This window comes from Aspergillus puulaauensis, chromosome 4 (assembly GCF_016861865.1).
Source record: "Aspergillus puulaauensis MK2 DNA, chromosome 4, nearly complete sequence".
Lineage (NCBI taxonomy): Eukaryota > Fungi > Ascomycota > Eurotiomycetes > Eurotiales > Aspergillaceae > Aspergillus > Aspergillus puulaauensis.
This window is the reverse complement of record NC_054860.1, coordinates 1,471,540-1,497,537: the sequence shown is the minus strand read 5'-3', so window position 1 is coordinate 1,497,537 and position 25,998 is coordinate 1,471,540. Positions and strand designations below refer to the sequence as shown.

Sequence of the window (25,998 nt, the reverse complement as noted above, 5' to 3'; positions counted from 1 at the left end):
AGGACGGGTTGTTGCTACTCTGGTTTAATGCCTGCACTCTCGTCTCTTAGGCCCTTGAAGCCCCCCATGGCTGAGCCTGACCAGGCGTCACTTTCCGACTCGAAACCCACCACTGAGACTGGCCATTTGGAATACCTCCAAGATGGCCTCTCGCAGGATGATGCCGCATTTCTTCACGAGTTCCCCCAGACTGCCCACAAAAAGGCCTTCCGAAAAGTGGACTTCAGGCTCATGCCAATGCTCATGGCCTTGTACCTGATTGCCAACCTCGATCGGTAAGAATAACCAGATCCATTTCGAATGAACACAAGCTAACGCCTGCAGAGCTAACCTGGGCAATGCTAAGATTGAAGGACTGGAAGCGGACCTCAACATGAAAGGAACCGACTATAACTTTGCCAACATGATGTTCTTTATCCCATACATTCTGCTCGAGGTCCCGGCAAATGCCATCCTCATCAGGTTCACCAAGCCGTCTGAGTGGATCAGCCTTATCGTGACAGCGTGGGGAATTGTCATGACCTGCTCTGGCTTTGTCCAGAACTGGGGTGGCCTCGTGGGCTGCCGTGTCCTGCTTGGAGTGTTCGAGTCAGTAATGTCCTTATTATCACCTTTGAATATATCCTAACTTTCGAAGGGCCGGCTTCTTCCCCGGCGCCGTCTTCCTTCTCAGCCAGTGGTACCCTCCATACATGACCCAACTGCGCATGGCAATGCTCTACTGCGCCGCTGCCCTGTCCGGTGCCTTTTCCGGCCTCCTGGCCGCAGCAATCGCGGAGATGTCAGGCGTCGGCGGCTACAATGGCTGGCGCTGGATCTTTATCCTCGAGGGAATCGTCACCATAGGACTCGGCATCGGTGCCTACTTCATCCTCCCTGATTCACCCTCCTACTCCAAGCGCTGGCTCACCCAGCCAGAGATACGATACCTCAACCTCCTACATCAGAAGTACCGGCGCACGCGCCGAACCGGAGAGGACAACACCCAGCGCGATCCAGAAGAGGAACAGGAAGGGAAACCCCGGAAATGGAAAATCCTCCTCTCAGTCATAACCGACTGGCAGATCTATCTGCAGGCAATGATCTTCATGTCCAGCTCCGTGCCAACCTACGCCCTCAAGTTCACGCTGCCCCAGATCATGGTCAACATGGGCTTCTCAAGTACACAGGCCCAGCTGCTCTCCGCACCCCCCTACGTCGCCGGCGCCATATCAGCCGTGGTCTCCTCACTCTTCGCAGACAGGGTTACCCGGCGACTGCCATTCATCGTCGGACCGCAGCTCAGTCTCATGACCGCGTATGCGGTGCTCTTTAGTTTCAGCGCGGATATCGCCACACATGTTGCCCTGTGCTTCACATTCGTGCACGTCGCGACCATCAGCGTCTACCCTATCATCCCAGGCGGGAACACCTGGACCGTTAACAACGTGGCAGGCCCAGCTAAGAGGGCGATGGGCGTTGCTTACATGATTGCCCTGGGCAACTGCGGCGGCATCATCGGCAGCTTCATTTTCATTGGGGACGAGAGCCCGCGGTACCAGACTGGATGGGGGGTGAGTCTGGGGTTTATATGTGCTGGTGTGTGTGCTGCGTGTACCCTTGGTGTTGTATATACGGTGATAAACAGGCGGAGGGACCGAATAACGGAGGACGAGGTCAGGGAGAAGTTTTCTGATGCGCAGTTGGAACGATTGGGGGATCGTAGTCCGCTGTTTCGCTACACTCTGTAACAGCTTTGGGAAGTAGCCGTGATATATATATAACTATCGAATTTGACCACATTCTCGAGTCGAAACATAAAATGAGGACCATTTCGGGCTCGGTTCCAGGTAAACTAGATAATATCAGTATACTGGATCTAAATGGCTTCAAAGCCGTCATTGATCAAATACCCAAGAAATCGCCAATTGCTTCTTGCTTAGTGATAATTCTATCTTCGTCTAGTCGCGTTGAAACGTTCTTATCTCGTTTATGGTAGTTACACAATACTGTCAATACCGAATACCGCTATAACCTCGAATGTCTTCAAGATCATGGTGGCCGATCCCATGCTTTTCGTCATTACTGGCAATAATATCATGCAAGGGTCCATATTGACCTGTTCTACATGTAGCAAGCGTAGATGAATTTGATCTGGAGACGGGGAAAGAGACAACGTTCATGCTAGGCCAACGCATCACATCCCTAATCCTACGAAAGCCAACACACGAGGGAGAAGCCTCTTTAGCGGGTCTCAGCCTTGCGGACTTGCGCTGGTGGCTCGCTGTTGAGAAGGGGCTTCCTGCATTTAAACTGTCCGCGCTGCTGCGGGTTATGCCTGCGGACGAGTTCGCGGCGATAACAGGTAATAGGAAGCTGTTGAAAAAGAAGATTACGAGCATGTACTTTAAGCCTAAGGATTGGGATAGGACGGATGTTCAGGTTTGGGACTTTCCCATGGAGAAGTTTCCTGGGGATCGGGCGTGGGATCGGGAGCCTATATAAGAACCTCGCTTTCTATGACCTTGGATAAACAACGCAATACAAATAGATGACCATGAGCTTAATATGTCTATTATAAACAGGAATTGCGTAGAAACTATGTGGCTTCCTCCATACCTACAAATTAAGCAACTTCTCATGCCTCCCGCCATAGCGGTCTCCTAGAACAGACAGCGATTGAAGCCCCTTCTCAATCTCCTCCAACTCGTCCGCAGACAAAATGATATCCCGATAGTTCTCTAAAACCCTGCCCTCAGTCGTAGCACCAGGAATTGGAATCGCTCCCTGAGCACGAACCCACCCAATCGCCACCTGGGCAACGGTGGCATTCTTCCGCTGCGCAATAGCCTCCACCGCTTCAACAACCTTGAAGTTATTATCAAACACATCAGGTTGGAAACGGGGGAGCATTCGACGCATATCTGTCTCAGCCAAGTCTGAGTATTTCCGGATCTGCCCTGTGAGCCAGCCGCGGCCGAGGGGGCTGTATGCGATGAGGGGGATGTTTACTGCCAACACCAATAACATTAGCCCTAATCCAAGTATCCGAGAGCAAGGAAGGGGGCAAGGAGGGGAAGGGGACATACACTCATGACAAGTCTCAGCAATCCCATTATGCAACGGTTCCGTCGTGAACAAGCTGAGCTCTATCTCCGCCGCGGCAATGGGATGGACGGCATGCGCACGGCGTATCGTCGCCGCACTGGCCTCGCTAATCCCAATTCCTCCGATCTTACCCTCTTTAACAAGCTGAGCAAGCGTCCCAATGCTAGTTTCAAGGGGCACGTTGGGGTCGACACGGGCACACTCGAAGACATCGATCTTCTTGGCCCCGTCGAGGATGGCGAGGGCTTGGTCCACCGAGGCTCGGATGCCCTCCGGGCTACAGTCAGGGGTATGGGTTGCGACATTGTAGGCTCCTTTGATACTAAGTACAACTTTGTCGGCGTCTTCAGGGTACTGCGTGAAGTAGTACTTGAGCAGGTGTAGGGAATTTGCGGTTGGGGTTCCGTAGTGGAGTCCCTGGTTGTCTAAGTTAGCGAACTGTACTTTTGCAAAGCTAGATCTGTATAGAGCTCACTGCGTTCCAGAATGTCGAGCCTTGTTCTAACGCGGTTTTCATGACTTCTGTGGCAACGGAGTACTCAACCGGGGCCCAAGGACGACAAAAGCCTGATAGCAAGATCAGCTCGAACTTTATTCAATATCCGGTAGACCTACCCATGAGGCCATAGCCAATGGGGCCGATGGCTTTACCAACAATGTTTTTAGCTGCGACTCGAGCCATTGCTGTAGAGGTGAAAGTAGGTTGTTACTGTGTGGTATTCGAATATTTTGCTTGGGTATGTTTGAGAGAAGCCCAACTACACTGGAGGCCTTATATAGACACGAAAGCAGTACCGGACTTAATAATAAAGACTTCCATCCTCGATTAAATCCATGGCGTGTAGCCGTTGCAGTAAGACCCGGAATTAATAGTGGGTATAGCCGTTGACAGCGGCACTTCAACCACGACTGTGGAGTATTCAACGTTCATAATTTCTGCACCAAGCCTTACATTCAGCCGCATCTCCACAAGCCATGGCATTATTCGGGCAATTTTGATCCGCAGTTGGCTTTATGCAGCGTGGTAAACGCTGTAATTCTGATCGTGGCTCAGCTGGTCGTTAAATCCGACGATGCCTCTTAGCTCCGGCTGAGACGGGGAATAATCGGAATTTACAACACTGAAGGGCCTAACAAAGTGAATAAAGCGATATTAAGAATTATGTTGAGTTACTAAGAATGTTTAATGCCTATCTGCATATTGGTTCACCCACACCTAATCTAACCCTAGTATCCAACTCTCTTTCTCAATTCACTGAGAATCTGTCTAATTGAAGCAAGTACATGACTATTGTGTCTCTTATTATACATACCAGCCCAGATAATCAATGAAATAGTAAGTAACAACTGTTTTTGGCCACTCTTCGCCGGTTTCTGAATCTACTATGCTTGTTAGTATATCTTCATTTGTACAAACAAAGGCAACAAACTCATATTAATATTCCAGTCCTTCTAAACCGGAAACAGGCATCTATACCAGAAATATGCCTGCGCCCAGGGGTATGCTGTTGCATTCTACTTTTTGTTGTTGATGTACCACTGTAAATGAAATTAGAGATATATTTAGAGATAGAGAGACAATATATTATTCTTACTAAGTTACATCCCCCCGAATACTAAACAGTATTCTGATAAGCAGCCTGGACCTGCCTGGTATATTTATCGGGAGTTTGGTGCTGGGCACATCATTGCAGTGGATCTCAACGAAGACCGGCTCGCATTCGCAGCAGGCGAGTTGGGTCTGTCGACGTACAAATTTGACACGGCAAAGTCGGTCGAAGAAAACGCCGAGGAGCTGGCTGCTCAACACGACCTCCCTGAGGGAGTCGATGTCGTCGTTGAAGCAACCGGGGTGGTATCGTGTATACAAACTGGCATTGCACTGGCCAGACGAGGGGGCTCGTATGTCCAGGTTGGGCTGGGAAAGAAGATTGTCGACTTTCCTATGGTAGTGATGAGCGAGAAGGAACTTACTGTGAGAAGCTCGTTCCGGTACGGGTTTGGCGATTTCACGCTGGCCTCCAGTCTCGCCAGGCGAGGCAAGATTATAGATCCGACCACCTCATTCTTCCTCTCTATCTCCGATGGAATGCAGAGGCGGGCACCGGCTGTTGCTGAGTGCAGGAGATTCGCCCGTGCAATGTCGAACGCATAGGACACAAAGTCATACACTCGAGCATCTTTCGTAAACCCAAGCGCCGTCTGCTGGTACTTGATCGCGCTGCTGAAGTTCGAGTGGGAAATAACAGTGCCCTTTGGTGCCCCCGTACTGCACGAAGTAAATACGATGAATAGATTGCGGGATGGAGGCACAATCGGCAGACGCTGCCTGGGTGACACAGCCAACTTCTGAAGCATAGCTTCGTCTATGGCAACCACGGTGTTGATATCAATTCCATGGCGTTCTAATTCGTCTGCAGGTCCTATGCCAGAGACCATCAGCAATTGTGGAGACTGAAAGGCTCCAGCGGAAACGATGACTTCGTTTGATGCCATGATCTTGGACAGGATGCCTAGCTGGCTGGCTATCTCGACCCCTATCGCGTTCTTCTGCTCATCGAACAGGATTCGCTTTGCTAGCTTTTGGTCAAAGTCCTTGAGGGTGGTGGCTTTGGTTGATTTCAGGTACGACGACTCGGAACTACTGCGAGATTGATCGTTTGGGCGAATAGTTGATGTGCAGTACTGGTAGTCCTTGAGTTCGCCGTTATTGAAGTCGTCAGCTTCTGGCAGTCCGATGGCATCCATTCCCAGCTTCGTCTATGTTGAGAATGGCATTGCGTAGCCTGAATAAGAGACTTCAAGTGGGCCACCAGCTGTCTCAAAGGAAGTTGCATCATATTGAACAGTAGCGTTTTCCAGTCGGGACTTGGTATCTCTAACCACTCTCGACGCTTAACTGCACCAACCTCTGATATATCATAAAATTAAAAGCCGACCTACACCAAATCAGCCCTAAACAACCCTGAAAATCCATTCCCTACTCACGATCCACCCAAACATTTCCCTCTCGCAAAATGAACCTCCCGACCATTCGCACCGGGCTGGGGCGTAGTCACAAACCCCCAATCCGCAGGCACATGAACCTCAGGATCAGGATCAGAGCCCACGGGAAGCACATCCGTCGCAGGAATAGCAGCCAGCGGCCATGTAAGTTCGTAATGAGTCCCGGCCTCGATTAGAGCAACGCTATGCGACGCCTCGGCGAGACGCACGGCGAGGGCTGCGCCTGCAGTTCCCCCTCCGACGACGACGTAGTCGAATGTTTCTGCTGCTGCGGAGATAGACCATAGCAGCAGAGCAACGCCTGCTCTCCGGAAGGATACCATTATATATAAACCCTCGCAAGATCAGATCAGGATGAAGGAGGGTGAGGAAGCTTACGCCGGAGAGATTCGAGGTGGGACACGCTTATAGGGCTGGTCTCATACCGAGGGCCGTCCTCGAGGCTCTAAGAAGTAAATACACCGAGCTGCGCTAGTGCGTTTCGGTGTCGCCAGAAAACTTGGGAACTGTTAATTTCGACATAAAAGAAGACACGGTGGAGTTTAATGTTGAGTTGAGCTTGTGGGCTGGTGGCAGGGAGACCCTGCCCTAAACTGACATGTCAGGTTGAGGGATCCAATTCGCAGTTCTTAATTCGAAGTAGAGTACACACATTATTATCATATACTCTCCTTGGCTCACTTACAGTCTAGCCACAGCGACAAGAATGTTCTCCCAAGCTGGCATGTTCGCCATGAAACACGTTCCTGTGCCCTTTAATGAACTGTGCCCACCGGCCCACTTTGATCTATGGAACGCCGAAAATTCAAAAGGCCATTACAGTGGGCCGAGTAGTTCGCGTGGGAAAGCTCTTACGCTCTAAATTATTCGAGCGAGCCCAAAAATTAGATCAGTGGAGCTTGAATGCCCGCCGCAGCCTGAGACGTCAGGCATTCAGATTATACCAAGTATACTGTAGCACCACAGCTCATAGATTGCAATATCAAAGCACATCAAAATATCAAAGACATGAATCTATCAATCTACTCTTTATACGGTGCCGGCGAGATACCCTCCTTCAGCGCCTTCAGCCGCATCGCCAGCAACTTCGAATGGAACCGCGTATACGGGAGATAACCCACCATAATCCAAAGCCCGTCCACGCCCGTCTCACGATACGCAGTCCTAAATTCCCCCTCTTCATCAATCCCCCAGATAGGACCACACCGATCCGCAATCTCATCCCCAAGCGTCGCCCGCACAGAGTCAATCGAATTCGAGAACCCCGTCGCAAAGACAACAAGGTCGAATTCGCGCTCCCGACCCCCATCCAGGATAACCTTGTTAGTACTAGTACTAGTACTATCCGACGAAAACCGCTCGATGTAGCCCCGTTCCACTTTGATCTTCCCGTCGATAATGTGCTCGCACGCCCCAGCGTCGAAATAGAACCCGCCGTTCCTTGTCTGGCCCAGCGTTGCGCCTCCTGTGCCGCGCTGGCCGCGCCAGGTGCGGAGACCGCGGGCGTGCAGCGCGTCCAGGAGCGGGCGGTCTAGATCTTCTAGGGCTTGGGCATTGCGGCGGGCAAGCTCCTCGCCTGGTCCAGTGGGGGTGGCGAAGAAGAGACGGTCTTGCTCCTCGAGACTGGGTCTGTTGCCGTGGGCGTCTGGTGCGTAGGTGCCGATTGTGCGGGGGACGGAGTGCGTGAGGGACATTATGTAGGTTGGGGAGCGCTGGAGGAGGGTTACCTCGATTCCACGTCTGGAGCAGTCGAATGCGGTGTCGAAGCCTGAGGAGGAGGTGCCGACGACGCAGACTTTTTTGCCGATGAAGTCTCGTGAGCTGTCGTGGGTGCTTGAGTGGCGGATTGTGCCCTTGAAGTCGGACATCCCGGGAATGTTGGGGGTCATGGGGATGCCACAGAGTGAGGTGGCCATGACTACCTGGCTGGGGTGCAGGGTTCGGGTTTCTTTGCCTTCTTTGTTAACCACTATGGTCCAGTTGTTTTGGTCGTCTTGTTCGGCTTTGACGATGGACGATTTGGTCCAGATGTTCAGCTCTAGCGCTGAGGCGTACCATTCCATGTAGAGGCCTTGTTTGTAGGCGGGTGTGTATGTCGGCCACTGTTTAGGGTATGGAACGTAGGGCAAGTCGTCAGCCCAGTGAGGGAAGTGCAGTGACAGATACTCATAACGCTTCTTCCATATATCACCGACAGACTCGTTCCGCTCGATAATGAGACTGTTCAGGCCGAGTGCCCTACATCGAGCAGCTAGCGCGAGTCCGCTATTTAATGTCAGTAGCTGTAATAAACACCAAGTATGGCGGCTCACTTTTGACCACCACCGATAATCAGGACCTGCGGATCAGCGGCGTCGACATCTTTAGCCCTCTGCGTCTCCCAACCAATAAGGCCGGTCATATGGCCATCAGCAGGAGGGACCTCAGGGAATTGCTTCAGCGTTTCTGCAACGGTGTGCATGGTATAGATCTTCCAGCCCTCCTTGGTGAGCACCGCGTTGATGACAGCCGACGCCAAAACGAGTTCTGTTTCAAAGGACACTATAAACTGCAGCTGGGAGAAGTCCGGGTATGGACGGGAGACTTTTGGCGCTGGCGTGAGGAACTGGAAGTTGGAAGCCCTGGTTTGGGGGAAGAGGTCGCTGGCGGCCTTCAGGATCGCGGGCTGGAAGTTGAAGGTGCGGTAGTCCCAGGTGAACGATAACTTATCGCGCCAGACGCCTGCGAAGGGTTAAATATGTCCACAGCTTCTTAATAGAAAAGAAGACCCACCGTATTCCAAGAACATATCTGTGAATGCCTGCGCATTTCCAGCCCCCATCACCTCTGCGAGACGAGCCACGATACCCTCGGCCGTCTTTCGAGCATCACAGTCGGCAGGAATCTCAGCTGCAAGAACGTCTGAAGTGGGAAGGGCGTGATTGTACTTGAAGTCGTACATAAAGTCATCAGCAACAGGAGGCTTGTCTGCACTGTCCACTTCGTTGACAGTAACCTGGGCCTTGAGGCTGCCCGTGTCAACGGGGCCAGGGACGGCAGGCGGAGTGTCAACGAGACCTGGAGCCATTGTTGATACAAGGTAAGAATGCTGGAAAAGTGTTCTCCTCCCCCATCTCGAGCGAGGCGTGCTCTTTTTCAGAGGCTCGAGCTCGAACACTCGCCATGTTCGTCATGTCCGATGGATCGGGGATAATGCCGGGATGGCACGACGGGCTTAGGGTAGAATTCTGCACGTGACCGGAGATAAGCGCTCCCAATTCCCCGGACTCCACCCCGTTGTCTCTCACATCATCTCCGATCCCCCGCGTTTGCTCGTGGACGATGAGTCGAATCGTATGATGGCCATCAGACCAATACCGGGCCAGTCGACCGCATCGGGCAGTGTCGTTGACCGTCCGCATGGTGATGACGATGCTGGCGAGGGTCCGAGACCCCGCAAGAAGCAGCGAAGACAACGCCCATCTCACAGCTGTGCCGGTGAGCCTGTCTTGCAGCTGCAGCTGCAGCATGTAGACGCAAGGACAATGAATTGACATTCGATATCCAGAATGCCGCCGCCTGAAGATGAAATGTGATCGGGAGGGTTAGTCAGACGCCGTTCGCAACCACTAACTTCACTATACAAGCTGAACATGTCTCAGTGCCGTGCTCGAACTGTGTCCGGCGCCACCGCATTGAGTTCTGTACAAAGGTTACGACCAGCGAGATACCTCCTCGGTTTGTTCACCGCCATATTAAGTATCAATTGAGCTAAGTTGATTTTATAGAGCGTCCGATGTGAGTAGTACTCAGCATCAAGACGCTGGGCGAGCTCAGCAGGCGCGACCTCCTATCCAAAGTCTTCCTACCAGCTCACCTCCTCCCCTTGGTGTCGGCCATCAGCCGGTACAGCAGGGGCAACTACCGCATCAACATGATCCGTCTCAAAGTCAGTTTAATGCACAGGCAATTGTATCACCCCAGGATTTTGGGCGCGGTTCTGGCCACACTCCAATGCGTAATGAAAACAACCCAGACCTTGAAGGTCTTTCCTTTCTCACTCCTAGACGTCAGCCGGAGACAGTCCAGGGTCCCTCCTTACTGCCCTCAGACAGACTTTCTGGATCCTGGCACAGCAATCCAAGCGGGGGCAGCTTCCATGGTGTTAACGAGCAGAGCGGCTCTCACGGAACGTTGATGCTGGGTAGCGGCGGTCGATCCAAGTATCTCGGACCAACAGCAGGCAGTGAATGGCTGAAAGATGTATGTTCCCTGCTGGTAGCGGCGCTGAAAGTGCTAAATAGTCCCAGTCGGAAACGCAACTCGTAACGGACTCACCTTCGGCCACTCGTCCTCCATCTCCGAAAGTACCGCAGTCGGCGACCTCCCTTCAGGCCGGCCATTCAACCTTTGGCACCGCTCCCATCGCCTTCCCATTCAGCACTTCAGCGGCTGGTACTAGCACTCGGGACCTGCTTTCCCACCTACCCCCCAGAGAGGAGGCTTGGACACTAGCTGAGTCGTACTATCGCTATTGTGCTTGGCAGTGAGTGTCTATTTGTAGATCTGATGTGAATGGATCAATCTGACGAAATGCAGTCATGACGTTGCTCCCAGGCCCATGTTCAAGAAAACATTTGACCGTGTCTATAAACTGTCCGAAGGGGGCTCATTATCACCCCGCATCAATCCTCAAGAGATTGCCTTGGTTTTTATCATAATGGCTCAAGGCACCTTGTATAATATCGAGATGCCCAACTATGATCCGTCTGCGGAGGATTGGCTACACCTTTCAGAACGCGCTTTGGTCGAAGGGAATTTTCTATCGAATAATATGGTCGCCGGGCTGCAGACTCTGGTGAGCTTTTAAGACCTTTGTGCCCATCCAGCAGTTAATGTTCTCCAGCATCTAATGGCGCATATGCATCTGTGTGTAGCCTGACCCAGAAATTCTTCGCCGCTTACATGTGAATAGACAGCTAGACAAGGGCGAACGAGGTGACATTGCCTGGCCGCTCTGGGGCTTGGTGATGCGCCTGGTGCAAGCAGTAAGCGCGGCTCTTATTCTTACAGTAACACCATCAAGCTGACCCGTGTATAGATGGGCATGCACCGCGACGGTGCCTGCTGGAATCTACCACTCGATGTGGTCGAGGAAAGACGCAAGGTCTTCTGGGAGTGCAATGCTGCCGATACCTTCCAGGCTCATTGCTTTTCAAGACCGTATGCTCCCCTTTAGACATTCACAAACATAACTAAGTCAACAAGGTGTGCTGTCAATCCTGACCATTGCGACGTCGTGTTTCCATCTGAGCCGCCAAATGCCAGCGGGGGGAAGAGCTATTCTATCCTTCGTTTTGAGCTTTCTCAGCTGTCGTCTGAGTGTGTACCCAGACCAAACTTGCGCCATGCAGTAGTTAATTTCAAATAGGATTCTCAACATGGCGATGAAGGTGCGCAAACCGGCATATTCCGACGTCATCGACCTAGACCTCAGACTGTAAGATGTCAACTGTCAGGACTCGGTCGCAAGCTGACTCTGTATAGCTGCGAATTTGAACGCAACCTTCCCTTCTCCCTCCGATGCCGAGTGGCGTTGCTGTCAATGCCCTCTCGATACGCTCAATTCGAGGCTGCAATTGCAGCATCCCCAGAGCCATCACGGCGGTCCATGACTATCTCCTTCCAGGTGCGTCAGTCTGTCCTGGTACCCTTGAATTTAAGTTGACTCGATAGCAATCAAATCTTGCGCTCAATATTTCCGAGACAATAATCAACCTCCATCGACCTTATTATGCTAAAGCCCTCTACGAAGAAATCGATGACCGCCTCAAATCTGTATACGCGCCGTCATTTCTGACTGTTATAGAACGTTGCGCAGTAAGCCATTCTCTAATTTCCCAACAATAGCCGTCTGATATGTTTAGATGATTATTGCCATTGTCAACGATATCCACACTCGCTTCCCCGCTGTCAGCACAAGGCAGTGGAACTTCTGGGTAAGCAACTGCACTGTTCCCTCATACCCAGGGATAGTGACAGGCAATCTCACCTCTTTGCAGTATCACGTCTTCGGCTCAGCTCTATGCCTAGGGACACTAGTCCTTCGCGATCTAAGCAATCCCATGGGTACCTTCGTGCTTAGCCAGATAGATGCGGCCATCAATCTCTTCACATCCCTAATCCGAAACGGCGCGAATACCCCCCGATACAACCGCAATCTGCAATGGCTCATGAAACTCCGCGCCAGAGCCTCATCCAAGATCTCCAACGCATCGACCCCGCAACAATATACCAACAACAACAACCCTCAGCGAGACGACGATCATGACCCTCACCATGACCATAATCCAGACAGACACAGAAGCCGCGAAGAACGAGAAGAGAGTGAAGACGTAGAGCTGCTCGGCTGGCGGACTAGACTCATCGAGCGCGCCGGTCAGAATCACCAGACGATTCGAACGATCCATCTTGCCCCAACGCCCAACGGATCTCATATCACGAGTATTCCTAATCCGTCTCCAGGCGGTACTCGTGTCGAGGGTTCTCATAGTAACGCTGGTGCTGCTGGTGGTGACTTCAGATCTCCGGATCTAACTATGCCCAGCTCGTCGTTCCCATGGGTGACGCCTGACTCGACTGATGGCTTTGTAAGTTTGTTACCTGTTATCTCTTGGGGAATTGGCCGTAACCTGTACTGACTTGCCATGGATCCAGCTAAATGATTTCTGGGACCCGATGCTCCTGCAGGATATCTTCGGGCCGCCTCACGAGTAGTCTTCCTAAGTCATACAATGGAACATGACTATTTCAATGTCCCTGTTCGTAGGATCTGATCCCCTCAAAATACTGGCGAAACAGCCGCCATCCAACACGGCTAACCGAACCACAATATTGCAAGACTATATCTAACTAAAATCCAATTCGCCAACATTCCCCATGACCATTGTCCCACCGTAGTCAACAGTAATCACATCAGAATTTCTTATCCTTCATAGATTTAAAGACAGCTCTAGCCATATCTCGATCGGACCAATCCCGAAGGGCTCCACCCGGCCCCAAATCAAGACTAGCGTTATCTTTATCTCCACGTGATATCTATTATCGATAAGCTTCCTCCAAAGAAAGCGACCCGCCTCTTCTTCCAACACGAGGAGTTGCTCTTCAATCTTCACACCTTTCAACCCGACAGACTCTCCGAGACCCCAGGCATCATGGCAGATGACCGGCCCTCAACACCGCCGCCTCCACAGGCACAACCCGCGCGGACAGAACTCACCCCCGGACAACTAGAGCGAATCGTGAGTCCCCCCTCCAAGCCCACGGCGCCACTATGCCACCATCAATGAGCACCAACTAATATTAAACCACCCAGGAAATCAACCGCATGAAAGCAAAAGCCATCAGGGAGCAGCGCGAAGCCGAAGCACGCGCCGGCTCTGGCATATCCCCCTCCAAACCAACCCAGGGCGTAAAACGGTCCTACTCCTCCCTCACCTCCAGCGCTGAAGAAACCCCTTCTACACTGCGCGATGCGAACAATAATGATGCGGGCCGGCCGCTCAACTCCATAAAGCCGGCGCGCAATTTCACGAAATTCGTCGAGTATGACTTCAGCACGATGACGGATACGAAAGGTGGGTTTCTCGCGGAGGAGGACGATCCTTTTAACAAGGCTTTACATGTCCGGGACGGGAAGGGCGGGGAGGATCAGAAGCCGGCGCATATGACGCAGAAGGAGTGGGAGCGGGAGCAGCTGCTTCGGTCGTTACGGCGGGATAAGGCGGGCCCGTTTGAGCCTGGGATTAGTGTGTTGGATGAAAAGAGCGAGCAGAAGGCTTGTCGCGAGTGTGGAGGTTTGGAGATCGATTGGAAGTGGGAGGAGGAGTTGAAGTGTCTGGTTTGCCATGCTTGTAAGGAGAAGTTTCCGGAGAAGTATAGTCTTTTGACGAAGACGGAAGCGAAAGAGGATTATCTTTTGACGGATCGTGGGTTTTCTCTTCCCCCTTTAACTGGCATGTGGTATGTGGTATGTGGTATATGTGCTGACTGCTGGCATTTGTAGCTGAGCTCCGCGACGAAGAACTCCTCCCGCATCTCGAACGACCAAATCCACACAAATCAACATGGAACAATATGATGCTATACCTGCGCTACCAAGTCGAAGAATACGCGTTCTCGCCCAAAAAATGGGGCTCGCCAGATGCACTAGATGCGGAGTTCGAGCGACGCGAAAACGAGAAAAAGCGACGGCGCGAAACAAAATTCAAGACAAAACTCGACGACCTTAAGAAGCGGACGCGGGTTGAGGCGTATCGGCGCAATCGACAGGGTGCTGCGGGGGGCACGTTTGGTGATGAGATTGGGAGTGGTGGGAGGCATGTACATCAGTGGGGGAGATCGATCCAGGACCCCGAGACGGGGATTGGGACGAAGAAGTGTGTGGATTGTGGGATGGAGGTTGAGGAGTTGGAGTTTTGAGCGCCTGCATTTGGGAATATTGTATATACCATGTTATTATTCTGTTAGGGCAAAATCCCAGCCCAATGAAGTTACGATTTATGTCTTGAATCTACCTCATAATTGAGTATATCAACTAGTACCTCATTATATTGAGAGGGTACAGCAACTTCATCGTATACTCAGACAGCAAGAGTAAGCATCAAGGCGTAACCTCGAGGTACGATGTATACCATGGATGATCAAGATAGATCAAACTACTGGCACCTACATAATATCGAGATCGATACTTCGGTATCTAAGTAGAGTCTACCAAAAGAACAGCCAGCGAAGAGAAAACGGATTCCGATATGAAACAAGGTATCAAGTGATTGGATTGACGCCACCGAAAACAAAAGGAGCCACATGATTCATCAAGATATCATCGACAGGACAGATGGATTGATTGGGATGAGATGCAAAGATACTATAGAGAAAATGCAAATGGATGAGCCTTCACAACTAACCCCCGGCATCCGTATTAGGGGGCCCTTCGCTTGATGCCGAGTCTGTCCCTGCTGAAATCAACGTCGGTGCTACTCGTCGCTTCTTTGGCGGCTGCGTCTGCTCGGCCGGGTTAGGGTCCTGGCTTTCCTCCTTTTCGGACTCGCTTCGCTTTCCTAGGACTGTGCTGCCGGCATTGCTGGCCTCGCCCTGGGATGCCGTTGACAGCGGTGTCTGAGGCGGTGTCGTAAGGGGAAGAGTCGCCGGGGGCTGCGCGGAATGTGTCGCAGTTACGAGCGGCACTGATCCAAGAGTCGGGGTTGGGTTGTTGACTACGGTTTCTGCTTGCTGCGAGGCGCGTTGCGTCGTCACGGATGATACTGAATTTGAGCGCGCGGGGCTTGCGGGTGGCGGTGGAACCGTGTGTGCAGGGGGCGCCTTGATCGGGTCCGTTGGAGTATGCAAAGCTGACGTTGTCTGTGCAGAGGTACCAGTCGTTTGTGGTGCGGTTATTGGCGCAGTGTACGGTTGACCCAGTTCACCTGGGGCAAAAGAGATAGTAGAGCAGAAACCATCAGACGAGCTCATGATCAGAGTCAATCCATCGTTCGACCTGGCCATTGTTAGTGGGCATTTTCCCGAGTTATTGAATAATACTCACCAGGTTAAATCCGTAAATGTAGCAAAATGTAAATTGCTCACCACGCAGAGCGGCGCCTGCTGCTGCGTGTCGTACACCAGAACGGCATCTTGTGTGGCTACCGCATAGATGACCCGATAAGGTAAAGAAAATACAGGATTTGGGAGCTGATCCGCCGCCGTTTTGGAGTCGTCATCAGTGCCAGACTTCGGTGCCGACTCCTTGGTAGAGCTATCGCTCGGACCACCTGCCCCCGCATCATTGGTAGCAGAGCCATCTCCCCCCGTTGAAGTATCCAGGGTGATATGCTTGGATGGCTCTGGGTTCTCCCGTAGGGTGTAAAACACGGGAGAGCATTTCACCGCAACTGAGGGCTTTTTGTGGCCCGGCAGATGCGAAATCGGTGGCTTGTTGAATCCCGCCCGCGTATAGATGTAGACTGTGTTGATAATCTCGTCCACTGTCTTCCCAGAATCTGTTGGGGAAACCTGCGACGTCTTGTACTGGCCTGCAGGGGTGAAAAGTAAACTTCCGTCGGGTGTGAAAGTCAGTCGCCGGAAGAAAGAAGTGAATGTTTCGTTGGCGTATATGTTGGCGTTCCTGACTCCAAGCCCGCTCAGACCCGGAGACGTCACTTCCAGAGGCTTGACTGCGGGGAGAGGTAGAGACGGGGCTGGCGAAGCGGAGCGGCGGATGTTTGGTGAGGAGCTGAAGGAGGACCTCCGGCTGTGCGACACCGGAGGGGGGTCCATGGGCAGGTGCGATGTCATCGGTGTTCCTGGGGTCGAAGGAACAGGTGAAGCAACGGCGACAGAATTACTAGTCGCAGGTTGAGATCGGATAGAGAGATCTAGAGGGGCAGGGCTGCCGCGCGAGATGCGCCTTGCCGGTAAGTCCATCTTGAGAAACTTCCCATGTGAGGTGAGAGTGAACTGGCCGTCCTTCGTCTTCAGGCTGTAAATGTGAACAGATCGATCGGATGATTGCGTCGCCACGAATTCGTTAAGCGGATCCCAGGCTACTCCTTGGACATAATGTGAGTGCTCAGCAATCTGCCGCACCATTTGACCTGGTTGTCACATTCAAAATCAGTAGCCGCCCTCACTTCCCATGGAAACAATCTAGCCTACCAGTTTGTGCATTGTAAATCCGAGCAATATTATCCATGCTGCCCGTTATGATGAAAACACCATCGGGAGACCAAGCAAGGTCATAAATCTCCGCACCGGAAGACCGACACATGTGCTTCACACGCCATGTTTCCTTGTCGTCCGACCGATCTTCTCCCAGTCCTGGCTGCGTTTGCAATTCTGAGGGCACCCAAAGAAGCACATTGCCATCGTCCCCAGCCGACGCCAACATTTCACCTAGATGATATTAGAATGTGATAGCAAGGGATGTATTTGCTCCAAGTATCGTACCCTTCGGACTGAATCGGACCACATTGACAGCTTGTGTATGTTTCACCAGTGTGCTCAAATAGGCCACCTTTCGTTCCTGACCAACTGAATCTACCTTCCATAGCTATATTTTCGCAAGTCAGAATCATCGGGGCGGCAAAAGGATCATCGGGTTGGTGGGGGGAGCAGGCAAACGCACGCGAACATTGTTATCGCTAAAGCCGAAGAGATTAGCTAGAGGCACAACCGGGTTGGGAAAAGTCAAGAACCTACTTTCCAGCTGTGGCCAAACGACCCTTGCCATTGGGATCAAAATGGACTGAATATATGGGGGCGTTATCGTTGTGCCACGCGATGAGCAGCGGAGTAGCTTTCATGATGAGGACAGGGCCCCCGGACGACGGTGGGCTGATGAAGATAGGTCGAGCAATGCAGGGTAGTAGGAGAAGCTTGAAGATAAACAACCAGATAAAAATGCGTGTGTTGGCGTACTATGGAGGGGTGAGGGGGGGAATTGGAGGTCGGCCCAGGTATTTGTCGGAGCTCGGAGGTAAGTTGAGGTTGAGGTCGACGTTAAGGTTGTGGTTGCGGTCGTCGTCGCCCAGGCTACGGGCGAGGCGGGATGCGGAGGAGGGAAGCTCGCGCAGAGGGTTCAACGAGACAGGACAAAATAAGGAAGAGTGAAGAGGTGAGATAGGTGAAAGCAGCCAGGCCTCCAGTGGTGATGTCGATACAAGGTCAAACGCTCAGCTCGTGTCTTTTGGCGTCGTGGTTGGAACGCGCGCGGCCAATTCGCCAATCAGAAGCCCTGCCGCTCACCCAATACAATCATTTGGATTCTAAGCACAACGACATCAGTTCACCTCGCCTGCTTGGAGCAACCAATCTTTCCGAGCTATCATTGTGAAAAGTTTGCATCTGATGGTCTCTGTATTTCTGTCTATTTGATCGCTGGTTGGTTCCGGAGGGATTCGTCTTGCCGGTGTACCAGTGCGGTGCTCGTCGGAAATATATACGATGGCACCCTGCAGTATATATGTAGTTCGAAATAATTATACGTTTAGTTCCATGCTTATAGACAATTGAATTTGTTTCTCTTCATCACAGAATAACATGTCGCAACAAGAAATAAATCAGCAAGCAACCTGATTATCTGGTTCCGATTGACTCCAGTATACAATCACCCGGTCGTCACACCACCTCAGTCGATTGGTGGCGCTATTCATTTCGACAAGGAATGGAAAAATGCATCAACAGGATCTATAATAAATGTTTCAATGGCTCAGGCATCACTCATGCAATTTTCATTTGGTAGACATAGTTGTAACCCTAAGTAAGCTTGCGAGTTCTAGACATGACTGCTCGGTCACCAAGCAAAGGCGACAACGAATGTAGCATCGCTTTACACAGGAACACAGAAATCGGAGCGACGCTGCGAGCAAGGCCATATTTCAATACCTGCAAGATAAAACCAGCCCAGCTGGCAACGACTAGCCCCTGAGCACCTACGTAAACAATCAGTGAACAGACTCGATACCTGAACTAGAGAGCATCCCTGATGCGAACAGGAAACTGCGAATGCAGAACTACGGACAGAACCATGGAGTGAAGGGCATAATGCCCGGTCCTGTTCCTGCACAGAAACAGAAGCAGGTCCTCTGAGCAGGTTACCAACGTGCCGCAGACGAGTTGGACCGTTCCAGACCACGGGGAAAACGCGGAGATTTTGAGGGCTCAAGAATCAAGATCGATCGAGCCCCGGGAACCTGGAGCCCAGTGCATTTCCTGTGGCTGAAACAGGGACCCCTCTGTACAGGCTAGTTCTTCGACGCAACCTTGATTTTGGGGTGGGACACGAGACAACATCGGACATTCCTTGATGCAATTCGAAGGTTCGAATACACAAAGAATGAAGCCAATTCCAGGCAAGCTTGCCGAGAGAGTTAAGATGCCAAATGGTGCGACATCTCCGGAATTTGGATCATGGATGTTTGGCGACTCTGGGCAGCTTCAGATATCGACCTCGGCAGCTTGAAGTGCCAATCAGCTTGACCCGGTCGGGTCGAGACTCGAGGTAAAACACCCGTCGATTCGCGTAGTTTACAGCGTCCATGAGGGTCGTTGAACTTCCACCCAAGTCGACATTATTCTCCTTGACGGACAGTGAAGTCACCAGTCCCCCAGCGACGCATTCATCTTGTCAAAGCTGGTGAATACTAGCGATGGATCGGTCTGGCCCGGCGCAAAGACCAACCGGACACAGGGATGAACCCTTGCACGAAAGGAGTGAAGAACACGAACCTGAAGGGTCCATCCAAGAGTCCCGTGACACAGCGCTGATCGGCCGCAAGGGGACTAGCGCAGTGGAGCACATGGCCAGCTCTCGCCAGATCTTGTTCAGTGCCAAGACGGACGCTTGCGCGTCTCCGCCACATCATTCCACCGGGGCCACTGCGAGGGACTCGCTGCTGCTTTGTGCGGTATGTGAGACAGCCCGCCCGACATCATCTTGAAGTAATCCAGGGTTCGCTCAAGACCTGCCTTGCTCTTCGAACCCGGTGGCGATCCTGTCACCCTGTACCTCGGAAGTGCAACCTCAGTGCGAGTGTTAATGCAATTTATACATGCATTCTTCATGAGGAAAAAAAAATTCTGAACTGGACCGGTGGAGATGCGGATTCATGGGTTCAAGGATTGCAGGTGCCGCGTGTCCTCCTGAGGCCACACCAAAATTCTGCCCAGCAGATTGGGACCAGAAAGCTCAGTGAAGCGTGAGAAAGAAGGCTGAAGCCATTCTTGTAGGAAACCCGATTCAAGGTTCGATCGCCATGATCATCCTCATCTACCACATGACACCAGCCTTCCTCGTTCTTGAAGTGTATTCCGCAAATTTCACCAGCTGCTAATATGTCTGCAGAGGCAGTCACTCAAAATCCTCTTGCAATCGCGCAACTATCCACTGGAGTACTACGAGAATACTAGGAGCCACGAGCCTGACGGGAGTGACTCCGAACAGCCTTCTTCGTGGATACCTCAACCGCTTCGGCCGGGATTCGTCATCCGGAGGCAGGACGCAAAGCTAGTACGTACCCACTGACAGCCAGTTATTACCGGGTTGGGAGATTTCGCAGTTTTTCCGCGACATATCTCCGACTGAGCCGAACCATACCCCCGTTGGATTGAACCAGATTTTGGAGAAATCCGGATGTAGAGACTAGAGACTGACTGGCTGAGAGACGGTGAATCGGTGACACTTGAGTCTTGACATTTCCCTGTTGATCGGGAGCCGCGTAATTCTGAGTGAGTGTACGGATCAGAGATCAGTCTTGATCCGCGGAGTAAAGGACGTGCCCAGACACGCATCCGGTGGGAAATGACGATGATCGGCCGTATTCCTAGGGCTGGGAATCTTACGTCGCGGTGATAAATCCGAATTGTAGCACCATGCATCGCAGACCGGATCAAAGCTCACCAGTGCATCACCATGTACATCAGCTTGTGGAGGGAGCTTTCGTACGCCGTGCAAGAAATGACTCGAGGGGATTGCGACCAAGTGTTCAAGCGTTCAATATGACGGGGCCTTATTCGCATAGCGAGTGGAGACGCAACGACAGCACTGAGTAAATCTCCGTAGAGCGATGACCCTGAGCCGCAAGTGAAGAGCTGTCCACGACGCAGCGTGCACGTCCTCGACTTGAGCAGGTACAGACAAATAGGAGTTACAGTACGTACTGCGTAGGGAACAGCGCCAGAGAACGCCAAGCAATCGCGACGAATCCTCAGAATCAGAGTTCAGGCACACTGGGACAGGAAATGGTAATGTAGCTCTCGATACTCCGTCTGCCATGAGCCGGACAGCAGAAGGGATCTTGGCCAGGAGCGTAAACCCGTTCGGGGCGGCACACACGCGGCTTGTGTTGGTGGCGGGCCGCTGATTGGGGGAGGAGCCCCAGGCTGACGACGCTTCGTTGGACTGCTGGCGTGGATGCTGCTGCAATCTTGCGCTTGCCAGGCCTCTCTTTTTCTGCTGCCCCGGCTCTTCTTCTTCGCCCTGCGCTCTTTTGACGACCTTTCCCGGCCTCAACTCTCACCTGGAGACATCTGCTTTTTTGTTTTGTCTTTGTCTGTCGAGAAATCGTGATCCTGTCGAGTGCAGCGCCAACCGCAGCATCTGTGTTATTTTTGGCAGATCGGTCGCTAGCGGTAACATTGCGGCCCAGTTACCATACGGGAACGCTGATTAATGCCAAGCACAGCCCAGTGACCGCCTGGCTGGGCTGTGTGTGACTATCCTCAACTCTCTCAAGTCTCGCTCCGTCCCTGATTATTATTCCATCAACGTCCGACCATTCTCGCCCTCATCCCGGTCCCTTAATCGGCCTCGTCGTCGTCGATTTGTGTCGCTCGTTAATCCAAGTCAGACTACGAACGACCATTAGACCAGCCGATTCAAACTCACCCTGGAGATTCAAAGCGTTCGAGCCAGTCGCTGGTCTCTCTGACCCCCTTCACCATGGCCGATGGCAGGCATCACCATGGCCGGCGGGCGCCAACCACCGATGCCTTCGATGCTGCCCAACTCACCAACGCTTTCGAGCAACTGATGCGCCACAAGAGATTCGACCGTCTGGTAGAGAAGAATCGGTCTCGTTCTCGCACGCAATCCCCGTCGCCATCGCCCTTTCGGTCGCAACCTTCTCATCCCTCGCAAGCACCACCAACACCAACACAACAACCGCAATCGCAACCCCCATCGCCATCACTTCGGAACCTCCCCGTCGTTCCTCACCCCCCGCAAGATCAAAATGGAATAAAATTTCGAAATCTCCTGCACGTTCTGTCCGTGACGCCGACAAAGTACGAAAACCCTGGTCTCCTGGACGAAGCTCTTGCCATGATTCCCCTCGACAAGTTGTATTCGGAAGCAGATGAGGAGAGCCAAATAATCCAGGCGCAAGCACGAAGCCTCAGGAGAAAGCCTGAATGGGGCTACCAGGACTGCGTCATTAGGGCGTTACTAAGGTATGTTAACACTCCTTTTTCTACCCATTAAGCTCGGCCCTGACTAACCATACTTTTCGTATTTAGATGGTTTAAGCGGTCTTTCTTCCAATGGGTCAACAATCCTCCCTGCTCGCGTTGCACATTGCCCACGATTGCACGCGGTAGAGCCCCTCCCACGCCGGATGAGGCCGCCCGTGGTGCCACTCGAGTCGAATTATACCAATGTGCAGACCAAAACTGTCTCGCCTACGAGCGATTCCCACGGTACTCCGACGTATGGCAATTGCTACAAACTAGGCGAGGCCGCGTAGGGGAGTGGGCAAACTGCTTCAGCATGTTCTGCCGAGCACTTGGTGGTCGCGTACGCTGGGTGTGGAATTCGGAGGATTACGTGTGGACGGAGGTCTATTCCGAGCACCAGCGACGCTGGATTCATGTAGACGCATGCGAGGAGACGTGGGATCAGCCTCGCCTCTATGCTGAAGGTTTGTTTTGCGCTACCAAAACCTTTTTTCACTTGATGTGCTAATTTGTTCTAGGATGGGGTCGCAAAATGTCCTACTGTGTTGCGTTTTCCATCGACGGCGCTACGGATGTCACACGCCGATATGTTCGAGGCCCTGCTAAACACGGAGCGCCACGAGTGCGTGTCCCCGAAGAGGTTCTCGTGTGGGTTATTCAGGAAATCCGAAAAATGCGTCGTGAAGGTCGATCGAAGGAGGAGCAGCGACGATTGTTCAAGGAAGATGAGCGCGAAGAACGGGAACTGCGCATGTACACCGTCTGCTCCCTCGCCGCCGAATTGAACAACCTGGCACTTAACCCCTCAACCACCCGATCGGACGACGTGAAGAGGCCACAACAGACAGTCGACACACCAGCGGCTTGGGCCAACAACCGTCAACGATCAGGCCACTCCGGCCCAGATGGATCACAGGGCGACCGATAATTCAACTGGAAGCACGAAAATTTCAATCTCCTACCTATCGCGGTCGGAACACCTCAGAGCCGAGCCAGGCGGTAAAAGTCTGCCCAGCCAGCCTTTCACCGCTTCGCCTACTGAAGGCACTGTCCGGCCGATTAAAACACGAAAAATCTGGCTGAAGCGTGCGATGTGTAGCCACTCGATGATCACGCTTATGGCTGGGCCTCAGCTCATCATCGGATCTTGTACCATCGAACCCACAAAGCTTTGCACTTGTTATTGGAGGATGCCAATTTGAACAGAATTGGCAGACGAACTCGATAACATGGAGCATCTGTTCGCAGCTATGACCCGAGTCGTTTTCTGCATCAATGCGGTTGGCCCGAGGTTTTCAGCGTGGACATTCACTACAAACGCATAACTCAAAACTCATATCTTTACGGTCTCTCTACCATTTCCTTATTGTGATGATACCTCATTCTCATTTCTCATTGGTTCCATTCAGTCCCTGAAATCATTTCTTTTTTTTATTCTATCTTCTTCTACTTCTCTCTCACCACTTCAAACTCATGGTTACATGGCATACGACATTTACTTGCAACATGCACAATATAATCGGTCATCATATCATGGTTGGGTTTCGGCATGGGATAGGGGCGCACAGCGATGTATTCTGATTTTTACACTTTTTATAATCCATGGTGGCTCATCATCATTCCTTCGCCTTCAAATTCCATTTTGTTTTTGTTGTATCTGCACTATACCTGGAAGCCATTTTGAATTTCAGGCGCCGCAGTCCATAGCCAAGAAAATCCGTGGACAAGAATACATACAGTCGATACAGACATGAAATTTGGCCTTGAGTCCACAACAACCCTTAGTGGGGCAGACCCTGAGTGCCAGTGTGCCTGCCAGGCTGCCGCTGATTCAGGTTTAATTGCGATGGGCGATCCTACGCCAAACTGTCTCACCTCGACCCTCAGGCGGATTCAGGCACCATAATTTTTCAGCGGAGTCTTTCAAGTGAAGCATCGTAACTATGAGTTAGAGTTGGCTGTCATGTCAACTCACTCTCAGCGTCGAAGGACATAAGCAGCGAGCACTGAGTATTCAGCTCAATGCTTAAAATACCTGGAATTCAATACACTGAATTGACTTCGCCCGCCTTCCCCGCGTTTCCCACCAGTCGTAACTCGCCCTGATTGGCGCGCCCTCTTCCTATAAATAAACAACCACAAAGCCTCTTTGGGTTAGTCCGCCTTGGTCTGGCCCAGCCTTCCAACTTCCAAGGCTGCCCTGCTTTTTTGTTCTAACTTGTTCAATCACACTCCAGAGTTCGGAGTTCAGACTTCAGCTTGTCGGGGTGCACGGATCAAGACCATCCAAGGACCCTGGCTCCTGAGCCCGGGTCCCGGGATCGACAGGGCTACGCACGCGTCCTCATCACTCCTCCAGCCCAGTCTGGCATTACGAATACGGGGCTGCTGGGTTTTTGGGTCAGGGGTCGTGGACGTACTGGTGGTGGTGACTGGAAACTTGAAAGTGGAAACGACCTAGAATTCGATTCCATCCAGCTGACTTGAAGAGTTTGTCTTTTAGACTTAAGTGATTGATCGGGTGGGACAATTGGAATTAGTTATTACGTAGAATGCTTGTTGATCTTTTTTGAATCTTGGAAATCTTGGAATTGATGCACATCTACCGTATCTTACTAGCAGTTAACTAATTCCTGGGTAGGGTTTGGTTACGTAGTCTTCCCTTTCCGTTGTTTCTCCGGTTTCCACGGGATAATGTTCCATTTATTACCAGCTAGGACCGTTGCAACTTGCAAGACAAGACAGCTCAGGTACCCGTGTCTCAGTGTCTCAGTTGTCCGCGATGGACTGGTGGACTGGTGGACTGATGTGGACAGCGACACTGACACTGGCTGTGAACAGCGGCTCGTGTCTCAACTCTTCCAATGGTCAAGACGCAACTCCACCTGGTATTCCTCGGGTTGTCCTTTCCCTCAGTAGACTATATGAGGGAACACCGAAAGGGTACTGGCCTACTGGGTAAGGTACCTAAAGTAGGGTTAGTTACCGTGCTGCTGGGTCCCTTTGCCGTCTAGGGTAAGACAGCCATTGTCTTAGATGGCAGAGAGCTACAGGACCTTGAATATATGTGGAATCTACTCCGTATTGCCGAATTCAATTCTAATATTGTTCGTGGTAAGGCCGTGGTTTTGCCGGCTTCCATTAGGGTTGGTTGGCAGGCTGGTTGGCTGGTTGGCTCAAGTTAGGGCTTGTGAACTCTCAATTGAGAGTATCTTCCGATTTCCAGGTACTTTTCAGTCTGGCGGTTTACTGTTAAAAAAACAGTAGAAAAGAGAGAGGAAAACAGAGGAAAACAGGACTTCTAACGTTGCTTTATCATCGGCTCCAGCAGTTGTCATTGCCTTGATATCCTGTTACCGACGGATTTCGGCAGCAGAATAATATAAGCACCATTATCTGCTTTTATTCTTTATTCTTTCTTTCTAAATGCTAATAATTCTCTCCCTATAGAATTAACGTTTTCCTCGTCAAGTATCTTACTATCTATCAGAGTAGCCCTGGTGTTGTACAGCCCGGGGTTACAGCAAGATCGCCTCAGCAGATGTATAAGCAATTCACCACACTTGACTGAGTGTGTAATATCAGATTATATTAGACAAAATGTCTCGAGTTGGACTCGAACTAGATACGTTGCTGCAACAATATACTTTATCGGGAACTCATATCCAGAACTCTCCTACCGAGCCGTAGAGAATCTAAGGAAGACCTAAATTATACAGTCGTTTACTATGGGGATGTTCGAAGGCTGCTTATTGTAGAGAATTATGCTTGTCGGCAGATTTAAGTTTATCAGTGAGGCTACCTTAGCTATCAGTCACCTAATCGATTACTTCACTCGGGGTATAAAGGACATATGCCTCGCTCCCAAACCAACTCAACTGCCAAAAATACCTGGATATCTGTCTTTACTACGTCTCG

General features: G+C 51.6%; 10 protein-coding genes across 10 annotated transcripts; 5 read left to right on the top strand and 5 right to left on the bottom strand.

The window, feature by feature from the left end:
- Window positions 1–66: 66 nt before the first annotated feature.
- On the top strand, window positions 67–1,730 carry APUU_40620A (uncharacterized protein; the record flags this gene model as incomplete). The annotated part of the gene is made up of 3 exons (XM_041703713.1): window positions 67–275; window positions 325–588; window positions 638–1,730. 3 exons carry the CDS (start codon window positions 67–69, stop codon window positions 1,728–1,730), a joined length of 1,566 nt encoding a protein of 521 aa, XP_041556370.1.
- Window positions 1,731–2,160: 430 nt separating this feature from the next.
- APUU_40619A (uncharacterized protein) lies at window positions 2,161–2,484 on the top strand (the record flags this gene model as incomplete). The annotated part of the gene is made up of 1 exon (XM_041703712.1): window positions 2,161–2,484. One exon carries the CDS (start codon window positions 2,161–2,163, stop codon window positions 2,482–2,484), a length of 324 nt encoding a protein of 107 aa, XP_041556369.1.
- Window positions 2,485–2,598: 114 nt separating this feature from the next.
- PLR1_3 (aldo/keto reductase family protein) lies at window positions 2,599–3,769 on the bottom strand (the record flags this gene model as incomplete). Its single annotated transcript, XM_041703711.1, has 4 exons — window positions 2,599–2,990; window positions 3,069–3,504; window positions 3,563–3,654; window positions 3,703–3,769. The coding sequence occupies 4 exons, from the start codon at window positions 3,767–3,769 to the stop codon at window positions 2,599–2,601; spliced, it is 987 nt and encodes a 328-aa protein (XP_041556368.1).
- A 1,121-nt stretch (window positions 3,770–4,890) lies between these two features.
- On the bottom strand, window positions 4,891–5,835 carry APUU_40617S (uncharacterized protein; the record flags this gene model as incomplete). Its single annotated transcript, XM_041703710.1, has 1 exon — window positions 4,891–5,835. One exon carries the CDS (start codon window positions 5,833–5,835, stop codon window positions 4,891–4,893), a length of 945 nt encoding a protein of 314 aa, XP_041556367.1.
- A 236-nt stretch (window positions 5,836–6,071) lies between these two features.
- On the bottom strand, window positions 6,072–6,416 carry APUU_40616S (uncharacterized protein; the record flags this gene model as incomplete). The annotated part of the gene is made up of 1 exon (XM_041703709.1): window positions 6,072–6,416. The coding sequence occupies one exon, from the start codon at window positions 6,414–6,416 to the stop codon at window positions 6,072–6,074; it is 345 nt and encodes a 114-aa protein (XP_041556366.1).
- Window positions 6,417–7,115: 699 nt separating this feature from the next.
- APUU_40615S (flavin-containing monooxygenase) lies at window positions 7,116–9,160 on the bottom strand (the record flags this gene model as incomplete). Its single annotated transcript, XM_041703705.1, has 3 exons — window positions 7,116–8,358; window positions 8,406–8,814; window positions 8,866–9,160. The coding sequence occupies 3 exons, from the start codon at window positions 9,158–9,160 to the stop codon at window positions 7,116–7,118; spliced, it is 1,947 nt and encodes a 648-aa protein (XP_041556365.1).
- Window positions 9,161–9,428: 268 nt separating this feature from the next.
- Window positions 9,429–12,849, top strand: APUU_40614A (uncharacterized protein; the record flags this gene model as incomplete). The annotated part of the gene is made up of 16 exons (XM_041703704.1): window positions 9,429–9,570; window positions 9,641–9,676; window positions 9,735–9,810; window positions 9,861–10,335; window positions 10,383–10,618; window positions 10,672–10,930; window positions 10,979–11,001; window positions 11,048–11,120; window positions 11,174–11,295; window positions 11,341–11,454; window positions 11,504–11,572; window positions 11,620–11,761; window positions 11,809–11,952; window positions 12,000–12,071; window positions 12,135–12,722; window positions 12,790–12,849. 16 exons carry the CDS (start codon window positions 9,429–9,431, stop codon window positions 12,847–12,849), a joined length of 2,631 nt encoding a protein of 876 aa, XP_041556364.1.
- A 437-nt stretch (window positions 12,850–13,286) lies between these two features.
- On the top strand, window positions 13,287–14,553 carry rad14 (DNA repair protein RAD14; the record flags this gene model as incomplete). Its single annotated transcript, XM_041703703.1, has 3 exons — window positions 13,287–13,373; window positions 13,448–14,060; window positions 14,138–14,553. 3 exons carry the CDS (start codon window positions 13,287–13,289, stop codon window positions 14,551–14,553), a joined length of 1,116 nt encoding a protein of 371 aa, XP_041556363.1.
- Window positions 14,554–15,033: 480 nt separating this feature from the next.
- Window positions 15,034–17,432, bottom strand: APUU_40612S (putative chromatin assembly factor 1 subunit B; the record flags this gene model as incomplete). Its single annotated transcript, XM_041703702.1, has 6 exons — window positions 15,034–15,628; window positions 15,677–16,724; window positions 16,786–17,022; window positions 17,077–17,179; window positions 17,255–17,270; window positions 17,329–17,432. 6 exons carry the CDS (start codon window positions 17,430–17,432, stop codon window positions 15,034–15,036), a joined length of 2,103 nt encoding a protein of 700 aa, XP_041556362.1.
- A 4,136-nt stretch (window positions 17,433–21,568) lies between these two features.
- png1 (peptide-N4-(N-acetyl-beta-glucosaminyl)asparagine amidase) lies at window positions 21,569–23,008 on the top strand (the record flags this gene model as incomplete). Its single annotated transcript, XM_041703701.1, has 3 exons — window positions 21,569–22,077; window positions 22,144–22,544; window positions 22,599–23,008. 3 exons carry the CDS (start codon window positions 21,569–21,571, stop codon window positions 23,006–23,008), a joined length of 1,320 nt encoding a protein of 439 aa, XP_041556361.1.
- Window positions 23,009–25,998: the final 2,990 nt, after the last annotated feature.